General features: G+C 45.2%; 1 protein-coding gene across 3 annotated transcripts in view; it reads left to right on the forward strand.

The window, feature by feature from the left end:
- Positions 1-256: 256 nt before the first annotated feature.
- DDRGK1 (DDRGK domain containing 1) overlaps positions 257-14781 on the forward strand; it is a 41525-nt gene continuing 27000 nt past the window's right edge. Inside the window, exons 1-2 of one of the 3 annotated variants that reach the window (XM_086611879.1) lie at positions 257-356; positions 6563-6730. In XM_086611879.1, the coding sequence (XP_086468005.1) occupies positions 269-356; positions 6563-6730 (256 nt within the window). In that variant the 5' untranslated portion in view covers positions 257-268. Of the gene's footprint in view, positions 357-4476; positions 4584-6562; positions 6731-14781 lie in introns of those variants that run through there. The other 2 variants (XM_086611878.1, XM_086611880.1) reach the window with 2 other exon arrangements.

Genomic DNA, 14781 nt, shown 5'->3' on the forward strand with positions numbered 1-14781 from the left:
GCCCCGCCACCCCCCTCACCGCCCGCCCCGCGGGCCGCGCTCCCTCACGGCCGCGGCCCCGCCGCCAGGCCCTCTCCCCGCACGGGCTGTCCCCCGCCGCGCCGGCTCGGCCCCGCCGCGCCCGCCTCAGCGCCGCGCCGTTGCAGGCAGCCAGCGGGCAGCCCGCGCTCGGGGGCCTTGCGGCCAGGAGGGGTGGGACGCACCGAGCGCCGTCCCCGCTGCGGGCAGCGTGGGCGGGGCCGGGCCGGCGCTGCGGGAGGGCCGCAGGATGGACGCGGCGCTGCTCGCCGCCGCCGCCGTGCTCCTCGCCGTCCTCCTCTTCTTCGCCACCCGCCTCCGTAGCCAGGCGAGGGCAGGTGGGTCCTCCTCTCACTGCCCCGTGCCGGCGGGGCGCGCTCGGCCGGGCCCGCCTCTGCTCTCAGCGGGGCCGGCGCGCGGGGGAGGGGCGGGGACCTCGGGGGGGGGGGGGGGGGGGCGTCTCCATGGAAACCACGAGGGGGGCGCCTTCCCCTGAGGGGGAGCCACTGTGGCGGGGGGGGGTGTCCCGGTGGTTCCCCCGGGATCCCTGGCGTCCGCCCGCCGGGTCGCCCCTCAGGCCCCGGGGGAGAGCCCCGGGCGGCGCCCAGGCCTGGTGCTGCCGGGCCGGGCCCGCTTCCCGGCCCGAGGCGGTCCCGGGGTGAGGAGCAGCGGGTTTGCCGCGGGGTGGGAAGCCTGGCTGGGTTCCCGCTCTGGGGCTGGGCGGGAAGGTGTCCCTCCGGCTCGTCCTGCAAACGGGGAGTGAAATCAGCGGTGCGAGGTGACAGCTCAGCCGGGCCCGCGGGCGGGTCGTCACCTCCGGGCCTCCCTGGTCAATCCTCCTGTCAGGCGTGAGACCCGTAAGGCAGGCCGGCCCCTCTCCAGCCTCTGACAGCCTCCTTTACCTGTATTTCCCAGAAATCGCCCGCTTCTGCTTCTTTCCCGCCTCGCCTGGCGCTGGGAGGGTTTAGGTGTGGTGTTGCGCAGCCCCGTCCTGGGAACGGGCAGATGATACAGCACTTCCAGCTCTTCTCCTTCTCTCTCCTTTCTTGCTGCCCAGCAGCTGCGGCAGCGGGAAACCGTGGTGGGAAGCGACCTTGTGTGGGGGCGAGTTGGATGTTCCGGGAAGATGCAGCTGGGAACTTATCATCCTTGTTGTGTTCTCAAAGTGGACGAAGGGAGGTTGTTTAGCTGCGGGGTCTGGAATTCAGATGTTTAGCCAGGACAAACGCTGAACTTTGTCAATGCAACAACATCAGTTCCAGGATTTGGGGTGTTTTGGGGTTGGATTTTTTTGTTTGTTTTTCTTTTTGGGAGGAGGGAGGTAGCTTTGATAAGTTTTTTTAAGATTAAAAAAAAAAACGCCTCTACTATAAACACAGTCATGCCAATGCAAGAGCATATGCTGGTAAGGACTTTGTGATAAAAGCAGATATTGTTGATAATAAATAAAATTTCCAACACGTTTCTCTCACACTTTTTCTTATATAGACCTGGTCTAAATCTTTCTTTCTCAATAGCTTGGAAACTGATGGGATTTCATTCAGACTTCTAGTTAGAGCTGAGCTTTTGGTAAAGGTGCGTGATGTGTGTCCTGGAGAAATGAGACTGCTCATGATAGATAATTTCCTGAACTTGACTGGTATCATGACTTAGGTAAATCAGGAGCTATGGGGCTTGGGAGGTTTTCTTTTTCAGCGTACAAAGTTTTGACAAGCTGGAAACTCAAATATTTGTTTTAAATGATCTGAATTCTCAAAAAGCTTTAATAATGTTTTTGAGAAGCTTGGTTAAAGTTAGTTTACATTCATGATAATGTAATCATTTTGAAGTCTCTTTTTCGGTGGCATCTTTTAGACGCTTCCACGTTGGCCTTGCTTTTTAATTGTAGTTTAAGATAATTTCTGCCTTAGTATACTTATTTCTGTCGTTATAAAATCCTTTACAGAATTTCAAATTGTGGGGATGACTTTGTTCTTCTTACACAACAGAAATTATTTTTCAGAACCATTGGGGCTGTGGTGTATTTAATATCTGCAAAATTCACTCTTAAACAGGAATTTGCTTTTCTGCTCCTTTTTCTGATGTGGAAAATGGAAGCTGCTACAATTATAGTAAATCTGTGTGGTCTCACAGAAAGGATTTGTAACCAGGAACTCTTGACGTAGAGAACTGGTAGGCAGTGCTCACCTTTCCTTTTTAACATCTGGATGTAGGGGCAGCAGCTTCTCTTTATGGTTTCTCTTGGGAAATTGCCCTTTTGAAAATGTTCAAGACTTGATAACGAAGGGAGCTAATGATCAGAAGAGATAAATCCTGTAACTTTGTATTTCCTTTGTAAGGTCATTTGGAGCACGTGGTGGTTCTAGCAATATCATGCCTGGACTTGTTCTGCTGAGAATAGGAAAAAAAAAAACAGTGTAGCATTGCTGGCATGCGTACAAGGTTGGCATATCTGTTTGTGAACAGCCTTAATGTGATAAGCCATACTAGGCAAAAGCACCTCCTCGAGGAAGCCAAGCAGACTTCCCACCTATTGCGTTTTGGATCACTCTCATTGAATTCCACAGGTTAGTTTAGCACAAAGTTAGAAGATGCTGGATGCTGCCATCTTGGTGGGAAGTACCTCTAATGTGTGAGGACGCAGTAGGTGGAGCTCTCTCTGCATTGCTACAGCAGCTCACAAACTGGTAGCTGTGACTTGCTGGACTGCCTCGAAGCTTGCCAGCCTAGGTGTTACCCTGATGGACTCCCTTATCTGATGTAACTGAAGATAATGTGCTGTGATAGGCAAAGGATTGCTTCTCAAGCAGAAATGTCTTTGCTCTGAGCGAGTGGAAATTTGCAAAGCTTTGTAAAGGAGCAGATTTCCACCTGAGGGATGGAGGGTGTAAAATTAGGTCCCAAGAACCGTAGAATGGTTTGGGATGGAAGGGACCTTAAAGATCATCTAGTTCCAACCCCCTGCAAGGGCTGGGCTCTGAAAGATTTCATAGTATTCTTTGCAGTGATGTAACAGTGGTGCTTCACATCCAGTTTAGGAAAGAGCTCTGTTTTCAGAGCAGAGTTCTGCTGCCTTCCTCTTTGGGAAGGAGATAGTTGCTGTTGTGCGCTGGCTGACGAGTCAGATGAAATCATCTCCGTTGCTGCCTCTGCACTGTGCTGATGTTTCTGAAAATGCAGAGACAGAGCTGCTATGTCAGCACAGAAGTAAACCTGCTCTCCCCAGAAAAGAAGTATTGTCTGGTTTTTGAAAGGCTGAGTGAGAAACCAGAGGACATAAAGCTTGAAATACAAATTAAACCCATGTCTGTCTTCCAGACATCTGTTTAATTTTTTGTCTGTATTGCCAGTTAATTTGAGGGCTTTAGCTAATTAATGTCTTCTGGCCTGCCATTCTGCAAGCCATCGAGCAACTCTTGGATCAGCTTGTCTCACCTGTGTGATGTTGGTCATTGAGTTTCACCCAGATGGCTCTATATCAAGTCTAATTAGTCCTTGTGTGACTAATCTCTGCATGAACTGGCTAGCCTGGGGTGCCACTTCTGTCTGAGACCTCTGCAGCTACAGGAAAATGAAGAGATGTTTTCAGATAAGTACAGTGGCCAAACCACACCCTGTGCTGCAGGAGGAGGTGAAAAAACCCACAGGGTCAGACCCCAGAGAAAACTATTCTTGACCCCAAATCTGACAGTCAACCCGGTTCCAAGAACAAGAGCAAGCGGGTTTTTAAACATATTCTCTGTATTCTTTGAAACCGCCAGTCGCACCTCTCCGTGCGCAGCTCTGGTCAATCTACGATACTTCCAGTTCAGAGGGAAAGACATCTATGTTTCTAGGTACTGAAATAAATGATGTGTCTTGAGCCACAGAGCCAAATCATTGACCCCTGAAAAACCAACCAGGTGTAAGCGTGCTGCAGGCAGAGTAGATGATTATTTTCTCTTCCCCTGTGTGAAGGATGGGAAGAAATGCAAGGACCAACATTCAGGTTTCTCAAATAACTGTCCAGCTGAATGCCCTGCGAATGGAACTATAGGGGAGGGGGGAAGAAAAAGCTGCATTAAGGCATATCTTTTCCTACTAAATGATAATCCAAAGTGTATAGATGTCTTCAGTTGTTTGTCTGAATGTTTTGGAGATCTGACCAAAGTGTTGTCCAACAGCTGCCTTGTGTGTTTGACCATCATATGGGTCATGTTTTGTGGGGGTTTTACAACTTTCTGAGCCCTGTTAACACTGGTCAACTTTGAGGAATTACCGTGTCTTCTGTAGAGAATTAAATTGAAAAAGCAGGATAGCTTGGTTCACATGTTGGAAGCAAGGTGCCTTCCAACCCAAAGCATTCTATGATTCTGTCTCTGTGAGGGTTAAGCACTTCGGTTTGAAATGAATACGTGGCTTATAAATAGATTCCTCTTTCACAAAATGCAGAGCAGTCTCTGTTTCGCAGGACGACAAGACCCAAAAACAAGCCCCAGAGTGAATGAGCGCCAGAACTGCACAGCTGATCCGCTGTGCAGGACCACCTCTGGAAGTTACTGAGACAGACACGCCGAAGCTTTCAGGTGAAAGGCTGCTAAGGTTCGAATTGCGGTGTGTCTCAAGAACTTATGAGGAGAAATACTGCATTTGTAGAAAAAGTCTTTTTGCAGACTAAGTCTTTTTGGCGTTGAGTAGTGTCCCTGTAAGTGATCTGCTGTTCTGCCTGTGCAGTGTAATGCTTTCCTATAGCATGTTCTGTACCATTCAAAATAAGAATTATCGTGCTATAAATAAAACTGGGCAAGTCTTGAAGGAAAACGATCGGATCCCCAGAGCCTACATTCTGTAATTTATTAGAGACCTGGCTTGGTCCACAGATGGCAGGAGTGGATGAGAACAAGAGGGTGACAGCAGCATGATAGTGCAGTGACTCAATTCAAAATGTCAGGGTGCGTGTTAGAGCTGGAGTTTGCTGGGAGACTGCTAACATCATTGTTGCAGCAATCCTGAACCGCGAGTGGCTTTGGCCAAATGCTTCTCCAGATCCTCTGCTTTGCAGCCTGTGCTGAGCTCGGTGCTGCTGCAGCTGTTTTGTTATCAGTACCAAAGTTAGCTGCTTTGAAGCTAGTTGAGATACACTGAGATGAGCTGCAAGCACACCTTTGATCCTCATGTAGATGTAGTCATAATGAATCTTATTTTCTGATTGTAGATATGCTAATAGTAGTTTTTTTAGGAAGGCATTATTTGGATCAGAGGATGCTGAAGACTTGGTGGAGTGTGGAAGGCGTTTTGTGCTCCTGCTGGGGCACAATATAATCCAGCAAAGCACAAAAAAAAAAGTATCCTGAGTTTGTTTAAATGAGTAGTTTTGTAGCTTTCCATGAGACCATTTGAATATTTACCTGAATTAAGGCATAGTAGTTAATACTTTGCAGGATTGTGCAAGTAACAACATACCCAAATATCAGTTACGGTTATCAACAGAATATGCAAAGCAGGTATCAAGGATGATGATATTTTACCATTATCTGATTGTTTCAGCATGACTACCGTAGTTGTTAGCAACAGGATCATGGATGTCTCAAAGCAAAACCTGGAGGAGGGTTTTCTATGGAGAACTTCTGACGTGAGCCTACTGGTCAGTCGCTTGCTCCAATGCTGTCTCCCAGCTGCTCTTCTGTTATGATATTCTTCATTTGTCAGATCTTAATTAATAACTGCAGCATATGCAGAGAGGATGGCAGTGAGAGCTGCAGTGACCTTTGGTGTTCTGTCTTCCTCTGCATGTGTTTGTTGGGAGACCTGCAGTTTAAATCAGCATGGTAGAGTGAAGTTACCCTGTATTTGTTAGGGCTGTAATTTGTAGTCCTTATTTCATATCTAATGAAATCATTAGACTTACATATTCCATGCTGAAACACGCATGCTCTGAGGTTTGAATTCAGATTAATCTACTTCTAAGTTACACAAGTACAAAATAAAAAAATAAAATAAAAAATCAGAATACTTTAGAAGGGAAAAAAAGCAATTCTGGGTCCTTTCCTTTTGGTAACTCAGAAATGATTAGACCTCTAGTCCTGCCAGATAAAGAGAATTGTTTTCTGGCATAAGGGAAAAACAGATTATCAGTTTAGATTAAATAAGAACGTGTTTTGAGCACTTGAGTTGAGGGTCTTTGTTTTGTGGTGTGGTGATTTTGGGGGGTTTTTTGGAGGATGTGGGCTCTGTCAGATCAAATAACACTAGCAGCACATAGCTATAGCTTTTTCTGTATGATGATCTATACACTACTGCAAAAGAGACTGCTGTCAGGGTAAAATTTCCGTTGCACTGTGCACAAATAAGAAGCTTCCAGTGCATGATCCCACCTAGTCATGGGGAAAGCAACTTGCACGTATCTGCTGCCATGCAGGAAGAAAAACACATGCAAGTGGGGAGGCATTCTCTCTCTCATTTGGAAAACAGCGCTGGTATTGCACTGCTGAGTGCAAAAGTTGACTGGACAACCGCAGCAAGCAGAGGTTGCAAATCTCTCATCGGTTTTATTTCCCTTCTGCAGCTGATGAGGAACACCAGCAAAATGTGGCAGTGGCAGCCAGACCTCGGGCCCATGCCGAGGAGCGGGGAGATGGGATGCCGAGGCGCCGGAGGAACATGGGAAACCGGCTGATGGCCCAGAGGAGAGTGCAGCAGGCAGAAGACTGGGCAGCAGGTAACACTCGCTTCAGTTCATCTTGCAAATGCTGAAATGGACCTTAACAGCAGATGTTAAGGTTGGTGAAGGGGTGCAGCTGGCTCCTGAAGGAAGTTTTTCAGTTTTGCTGACTGTGAATTATTTACAGCTTGACTATAATCTATTTGACTGTCCAGCTTCTCTCTGTACTGCATCACTTGTCTCTAGATACCATTTACCTCTAGCTGAAGTGTCTGCCTCCTCCTGTGGTGCATCACAGCAGTTTGTTGTGCCAGCAGTGCATCACATATTCTTCACGTACTTCCTAGAAACTGCCTTTTGTATTTCCTGCAGGTTAAATTTGGGTAAACAGAATGTGCACCTTGCACTAGAATAAGAAGCTGCAGTAAAGTATTGGTTTATTTCAAATCAGTGGGAAGCATTAAGTCCCCAATGTAATCTCTGCAAAATCTGGATTTTTTTTTCCAAGAAGCCATCCAGATCATGGTCAGAGTCAAGCTGATTAGCTGGGAATCACCCCAAACTGCAGCGTTTTGTCTTACTGCTAGCAGGTTGTTGACGAGTCCTCTGTTGGATCTACAGTTAATAGCTACACTTCTGTGGTGTGATTGTAGACAAGGATATGGTGATAAATAATATCTTTCTACACCTTGCGAGCCTCACTCCCTTTTCTGGTGAAACTTCACACATAATTATCATTATTACTAGAGAGATTATATCACGATGATTCACTTAACTGGGTTCCTTCTACTTTCAGAGTGTGGGTTAAGTGTTCAAGGTTTCTGCTGAAGTATTGATAAAAGTGGGCCTTGCTTAGCTTGAGTTTGCAGTGGAGGTCGAAGTGTCTTTTTGGTCTGCAGTAGGTGAGAAACAGTGAGCACACATCTGTGTGATGTCTTGATAGGGGCTAGTTGCACTTTCTTCAGCTTTTCTTGTTTTGCAGCTTGTAGAAAGCCTCTTGGGCTCAGATCGGTGGGTAAACACGCTGTTCGAGCTAGTTGTGTTCAATGGTTTTGCAAATGCAGAATTGACAGGCCTGAACTTTTCAACTTTTGTTATTTCTTTTTCATATGATAACATCCTGGAAAGAAAATGGAATCTAAAAATCTTTTGCCTTAAACTTCAGACATCAAAAGTTTGAACGCTGAAGGCCGACAGTGAAGCTGTCAAAGCAGCGGCTTATCTTACTTTATCACTTTAGCAATAGAAGAATCCATGTCATTGGGCTTTATAAATAATTCTTTTGCAGCTCACTGTACATCAGATGCAAGTGCTGCAGCTCTTGCATCAAGTTTTCTTTGAAATGACATCTCTGCTTTATTCGTTTGGGTTTTTTCATTATTTGTTTTTCAAATTAAATCAACTTCTTGCTCTGTTCTTCTGTTTTGGGCTGCTTTGTGTGGTTTTTATTCATATTCTGGAATGGTCTTTCCAAGTGCCTGAAAACCACTGCACAACAGTAACACCAAAGCCTTGGGAGACTGAGCATAGACTTCAGCTGTGGAGAGAAGCATCTGTCCCTGTTTCCCTGGTGTTGAGGTGTGGAATGTCTAACGGCCATATTTCTTGGGATTAGGAGAATCCTAATGAAGACAGGCTGAGATAGTTGTTCAGCCTGGAGAAGAGAAGGCTCCGGGCAGACCTTCCAGCAGCCTTGCAGTGCTGAAAGGGGCTACAAGAAAGTTGGAGAGGGGCTTTTGACAAGGGCATGTAGTGGTAGGACAAGGGGCAATGGCTTTAAACTGAAAGAGGGGAGATTTAGATTAGATCTAAGGAAGAAATTGTTCACTCTGAGGGTGGTGAGGCACTGGAAGAGGTTGCCCAGAGAAGTTGTGGCTGCCCCATCCCTGGAGGTGTTCAAGGCCAGGTTGGATGAGGCTTTGAGCAACCTAGTGTAGTGGAAGGCGTCCCTGGCCGTGGCAGGGGTGTTGGAACTAGATGATCTTGAAAGTCTTTTCCAACCCAAACCATTCTATGGTTAACTCCTCTCTGTCGTGGCCTGGCTGCATCTGTGCTGCAAAACCCTTAGCCTGGCCCAGAGCTATCTGTGTTAGTGTGGGGTTTGAGGTTTTTTCTTAGAGAAGGATGTGTTACGTGTTTTTAAGCCCATTCTGTGGGCGTGTGGCGTAGGCCTGGAATACCTCTTGGATTTGCCTCCTTTATGCGAGGGCCATGTGCGTTTTTTCCCTGTCATTGCATTATACAGCAGTCTTGTCTAATTACTGCCTCCATTTGAACCTGTTGAAATAGCAAGTTATCCCCACAGCAGAGTTTTGTGTTACAAAAATTAGTTGACTCACATGGAAAGAGAGCTCAGAATGCATGCAGCGATGTACAGTCAGGCAATGCAGGACCAGTCGGGGCACCCGGGGCTGAAGAGCAGAGGTTTTCGGCCATGTAGACACAAACACTGAAGACAAGCCAGTCTGGTTTCTTCAGTCTTGTAAGTGCTCTTGTTTCTTTAGAAGGCTTCTGAACATCTGCAACCGAGTGGGGTTTTTTTGTTGTTGTTGAAATATTGTTACATTTGTTAAAATGTTTTACTAGTAAGTTTCTGTTCTGTGTGTGGAATTTCCACTCTGGGCCTGTGTTTAGCTTTGGGCAAAGCCACTTGATGCTGCTCTGTGTCGCTCTGACTTCCATCCCAGGTCGGTGTAGGCATAACACCAGCCCGTTGCTGCAAGACATCTAGCACTGAACTCGAGAAGGGCGTGAGGATGCCCTGGCCGTGTCTGTGTTACCCTTATAGACATAAAGTGGAGTCAGGTAGGAGCTGCTGTTACCGCCAAAGTGTTCTGCCTGTTGGGTGCCAGTTCTGCTGACTCTAGGAAATGGTCTCAAAGCAACACTTACAGGCTTTGGAGCTGCGGTTAACATGAAGGTTTTCTGTTTTCCATCTAACAATCAGATTTCAACTCCAGAATGAGAAAGAAAGCTTCAAGGGTAAAACAGTAGCCCATGGTTTCTGCTGCCTGTGCTAAGTTATTGTATTGTGCCAGTACCTAAATCTCTTGCAGCGTAATGGAGGGGGAAAACCCAAACAAATTGTGGTGCTGGGATCAGAACTTTGATAACTTTTAATTCTTCCTTCTGTAGTTGAAATCTTAGTCTTATTTACTTGCAAGTCTGAGTAAGGACGAATCATTTAATACAGACGATTTTTTTGAGTACTCAAATCTCCACCCATTGCCAGTGGAGCTAAACCAGGTTATAATTCTTCCTTTAGCTCAGTGAGGTGGGGTAAAACACCTAAATTGCTTGCAGATTGGCACAGACAGAAAATAAAGGGTGAAGCACTAAATGCCTCGACTTTCCTACCAGAATTGCAACCCACACGGTGTACACAGGTCCCTTATTCACGGGTTCCACGTGGGCCGGGCTGCGCTGTGGGGGCAGGCCCGCCAGCCCGCTGCCTACGCTGGCTCCGTTTGCCTGAGTAGTGGTTTTCAGTGGTTAGCTGAGCACTCAAAGGAGGTCATCTGTTATGAGAATATCAACATCTATTAATATCCTCTGATGACCAAAGATTGCTGGGGAGATGTTTTTCGTTGGTGACAAAGTAATTCTCGAAATGACTGAAGCCCCCTGAGCTGTGTTCCGCCAGCGTGACGTCCAGGCTGGCTTTAGAAACATGGGTTTGGTTGGCTTATATTGCCCAACTTATTTCTGGTCGTAATACTACTGTCTTTCATGCAGCCCAGTGCATTCAGGCGATTTGTTCAAGCCTCTGTGCCTTAGAGGACATCTGCTCTGCATGTTGTAGCAGGGTGCCTATGCCTTTCCCTCTGGAAAATGAGTCTGGAAGAAGAGCTGCCTATTCATGTGGTTAGGTTGCTTCCGATATCCCAGTTAGCAGACTCGATTAGCTCTGTTGCGTCTTAATTTAAATTGAACCCTTTAATTGTCTTTAAATTAAAGACAGAAGTGGCTTTGTGGGGCTAGCTACAGCCAAGGCAAAAATAAACTCACTGTAAGGCATAGATGTGTGTGGATTTCAGGCATTAATCATCTAGGGCAGGAGAGGGCAAGCTAAGCAGTGGAAGAAAGCGTGGGAAAAGGGATAAATTGGAGTCAGGTTGTGGATTGTTTGGGGCATGAGGAAGTGTGAATAAAGAGCATTAGTCATTTTCCAATTTCAGATCCCGTTTATTTATTGACTGAGGAGGGTGTCTTTGGCTCTTGTTTTTCCCCAACTGGCGCTCTTGAGTGTATCCGCTTGGACTTTGATCACCTTTGGGTACATGTAAAGAGGTTTTGTTGACAGCTTCGATTGGGTTGCTGGTTGTGTGCAGAAAAAGCAGCCGTCCAATTCTCAAGTTGAGCTTCCACTTCCAAACCTGCTCGTTGTGCCTTGAGTACTGCGCGGAGCTCTACGGTGAAGTAGGTATTTCTCTTGACACTACGTTTTTTGCAGCTGGAAGCAGGTGGTGACCCAGCCAATCTGATGTTTGCGTAGAAGTTTTAGTGCTGTAATTTCCTATCGAGTGACAAGAAACTTGTGGGGATGAACTTAAAATGGCAAGTGTGGTTGAGTCGTCTTGACCCTCCTGTGGTAAAAATAGCGAGGATGATGATCTGAGGCAAACGTCTGTTTTCTTGAAGGATTCTTTTACAAAGTCACTGTCAGAAATAACATATAAACATATGGTGAGGAAACCTGCCTGCCTCAGTAAACGATACAAGGAGTTTGTGGAGAGACAGGGGCATGCACAGGGAAAATGCCTTTTCCAGGGCTGCTCAGTCAGTTGGTGAGTAGAACACATTTGAGAGTCCAGGTTTTCTGTCGCTTGGAGTGGTTTCTGGGACCGGAACTTGCTGCTGTTGAGTTGGGGGAGGTGGCATTTTTGTTAGCTGAAAAGGGTGGGTGTCACTACACCATCATTTAGAGTAGTTACAAAGAAACAGACTTCCCTAAGCATTGATAGCAATCTCCAAACCACCCAGCAAAACAAAGACCACTGGGCTACTCTCTGTGTGGAAGGCTTTGGTGGGTGTTGTGGATGAGGCTGAGCTAGATAGAGAAAGAAACCAAGCATAAGAGAAGGACATGCCAGGAGAGCCAAAGCAGCCCAGTATATTTCCAGGGAATATTTTCAAGGGTTTAATTTTGAAAGGTGCTTACTTCCACATCCTACAAACAAATGACCTCTCTGACTTGCTGCAAAAAGTGTTGCCAAAAAATGGGATTTTGTGTGGATTGTTATGTTTTGATTTTTTTCTTAACAAACAGTAAGGACAGCATCAAAGAAATAATCTGGGTTTGTCAATGGCCTTTATTCCTAACTGGAACAAACTACAGGCTCCCTACTTTTGGCAGCAGCATGTAACTCTGAAAGGTTAAATATCCCAACATCTGCATGCCTCTTGTCTGAGCTTTTAGTCCAGTACCTCTGAGCAAAGCTATAGGAACATCAAGTACAGTGAAAATCAGGTTAGATTTACTTGTTTTCACAGAATCAATAATGATAAAGCTAACAGCTTTTGACAGTCTGAGTGCTCTAGCTTATAAAATAAAAAATGATAACAAGAAGTTAATGGTTCCAACATAAAATAAATCATACGTTCCTCTCCTCTTTGCTTGGCAAGTCTTGGAGATCAGAATCTCATGTTTTCCTTTATAAGTGTTAATCACTATTGAGGAGAAAGCACAAAACAAACAAAAAAAGGTTTCAGAAGTTGTAAAAAAAATACAATATTTGGGCATTTTAAAATGCCTGTTGTTGCTTTGTGTAGCATCTAAGTCCAGCGTTCGAATCCTGCATCTTAAAAAAAAAAAAAAATCTTATATGAGTGTTTTCTGATAGTTTTAGGTGAAAATAATATCAAAAATAATTATATTTTTATATCCCCATTCAGTGATGGATACTGTGCAGAACTTAAAGAGAATGTGTTTGTGCTGAAATTTGCTAAAATAAGAAGCACTTTTTCTGAGCATACCAGCTACCCTTCGTGTAATGTTGCATCTCCTCGTACTCTGATGTGCTGAAAGATCTGGAAAATTTATGAACTCAAAACCACCGACGTGGTCCTATGCTGTTCTTGTGAAACAGCTGGTAATAGAGCTATATTAATTGATGTAGTAGTTGAAACAATTTTAATGCTTAATCAGTAGGAAAACCTTTCTAGTACAGCTAAACTTTGGCTACTAATATCCTAACTAGTGAATCAAAAGTCAGTTTTGACTGGCTACTATTCATATAGAAAGTGACTTCAGTGTTATCAAAGTATTCACAAAGCATGTATGCCCTTGAGATGTTTCAAGCGCAGATGGTGTGTGGAAGAGGTAGGTGTGTGGTTTCTCAGTTGTGCCATATGGCTTTATTCGAGAAAAAACTTCCAAGTCATTGGACTTCTGCTCAAAAAGTCCAATGTCCTTTGTTTGCTGTCCTTTTTATTTTGTCCTGACTGTAGACTGATTTTGTAGCTTCACATTAAGAAGCCAATGTCTTGTTCAGTTCCTAAACTGGATAGTCACCAAATTAAAAAAAAAAATATATATTAAAAATGGTTACAACTGTCCCACCGCAGGGCTGTGTTACTCATGAATGCCCACACCTTTCCATATGGTGGACCGATTCCTTTCCAGTGGCTGGTGTCATACATCTATTCAATGTTAATAACACGCATATGTCTTCTACCTTCAGGGTGAACTGTTTGTTTTGCCTGGCATCTTCCCCCTCTTTCTCTTACTCTTTTTGTTGGGTGCTGCATAAATAGTCAATAAAGCAGTTGGCTGTTCATGAAGGACTTTTTGCGAGTAGCCACACGTGCAGCTTGCATCCTTTTCCGTGGATGGGAATCCATTTGTGTCACTCTCAAAACTTAATAGGAGGCAAGACGTAGATGACAAGGGCAACTAAAATATGTGGTAGGGGTTGTTTCGTTTGGAGGTTTTGCATATTCAGTACACAGTAGCTGGTAAATTCCCAACCTGATAGAGAACACCAGCACTCCAGCACACTTTCTAATGGTATTGGGAAGTATTTTTAAAAAGTACTCTGTAAATTTCCTGCAATTTGAACCTCTGTGTGACTATTAACTGTTTCCTGTTGTCCTGCCACTCAGTATGTTCAAAACATTAAGGAAGAGCTAAGGTTCTCCGAAACTACCTCTTAGCTGGCTGCCTGAGCAAAGTCCATGCTTGTGTAAAGCAGAATACGTAAAGTGGTGTGAAAGCGTCACTCTAAACCAGACTATTTCTGCTTTCTGTCTCTTAGAGCTGGAAACTGGTAGGAATGCTTCGCAAGCTCTGGGAATGTTGGTGTAGTTATATTGGAGTCTGTACAAAGCTGGACCATAACACCTTAGTAGAATTGTTACTGGTGTTGAAAGTGGTCCCATCATGTCACATCCAAGCAGTTCAGGTGAAGAGGGTCCTGTGTGCCTTGAGGAGGTTTGGTGTTCTTTATCAGCACTGTATTGTGAGGTGGAAACAGAACTTTCATAACTGCTCTGTTACCTGTGGTACTGTGAGCAGTCAGGGAAAGTCACTACTGAAAAATTACTTATATCAAGTTTGGAGCACTAAACTTCTGTCCTTTTCCTGCCACAACCCTGCATACATCCCAGAACTGCTGTGTTTTAAGATAGCAGATAAACAATGTAGAGCACCGTAGAAGATCAGCCTTCAAACAAAACTGTTTTCAGCTTCAGCTGTATGATGATGTCTGATGTTGTTAGGTTTCCCAACTGAGTACGTACTCCAGCTGGCCGACCCTAGTGCTTTGGGTGATGATAAACTGCTTTCACAACAAGTGAGCACAATTAACTGGACATCTTGCATTGCATCTGAAGCACAGGGGCAGATGGAGTGCATTTCCCATGGTCTGTCCCTCCCGTCACATCTGAGTGTTGACACCTATGACTATGTGAAAAGTGATTGTTAAGTGATTGTTAAAAGCTGCTGGAATGAAAGCTGCTTTATTTATTTATTTTCAAATAATCTCACTGGCTGTGTGCAGCATTCACTCTGCTTTTGGTGCAGCTATTCTGCTATGATAACCAATTGATTCAGCAAATCCTTTTACCATGTGCTTTGTCATGGTTTAACCCCAGCTGGCAACTAAGCCCCACACAGGTGCTCG

Source organism: Tauraco erythrolophus, chromosome 5 (assembly GCF_009769465.1).
Source record: "Tauraco erythrolophus isolate bTauEry1 chromosome 5, bTauEry1.pri, whole genome shotgun sequence".
Taxonomy (NCBI): domain Eukaryota; kingdom Metazoa; phylum Chordata; class Aves; order Musophagiformes; family Musophagidae; genus Tauraco; species Tauraco erythrolophus.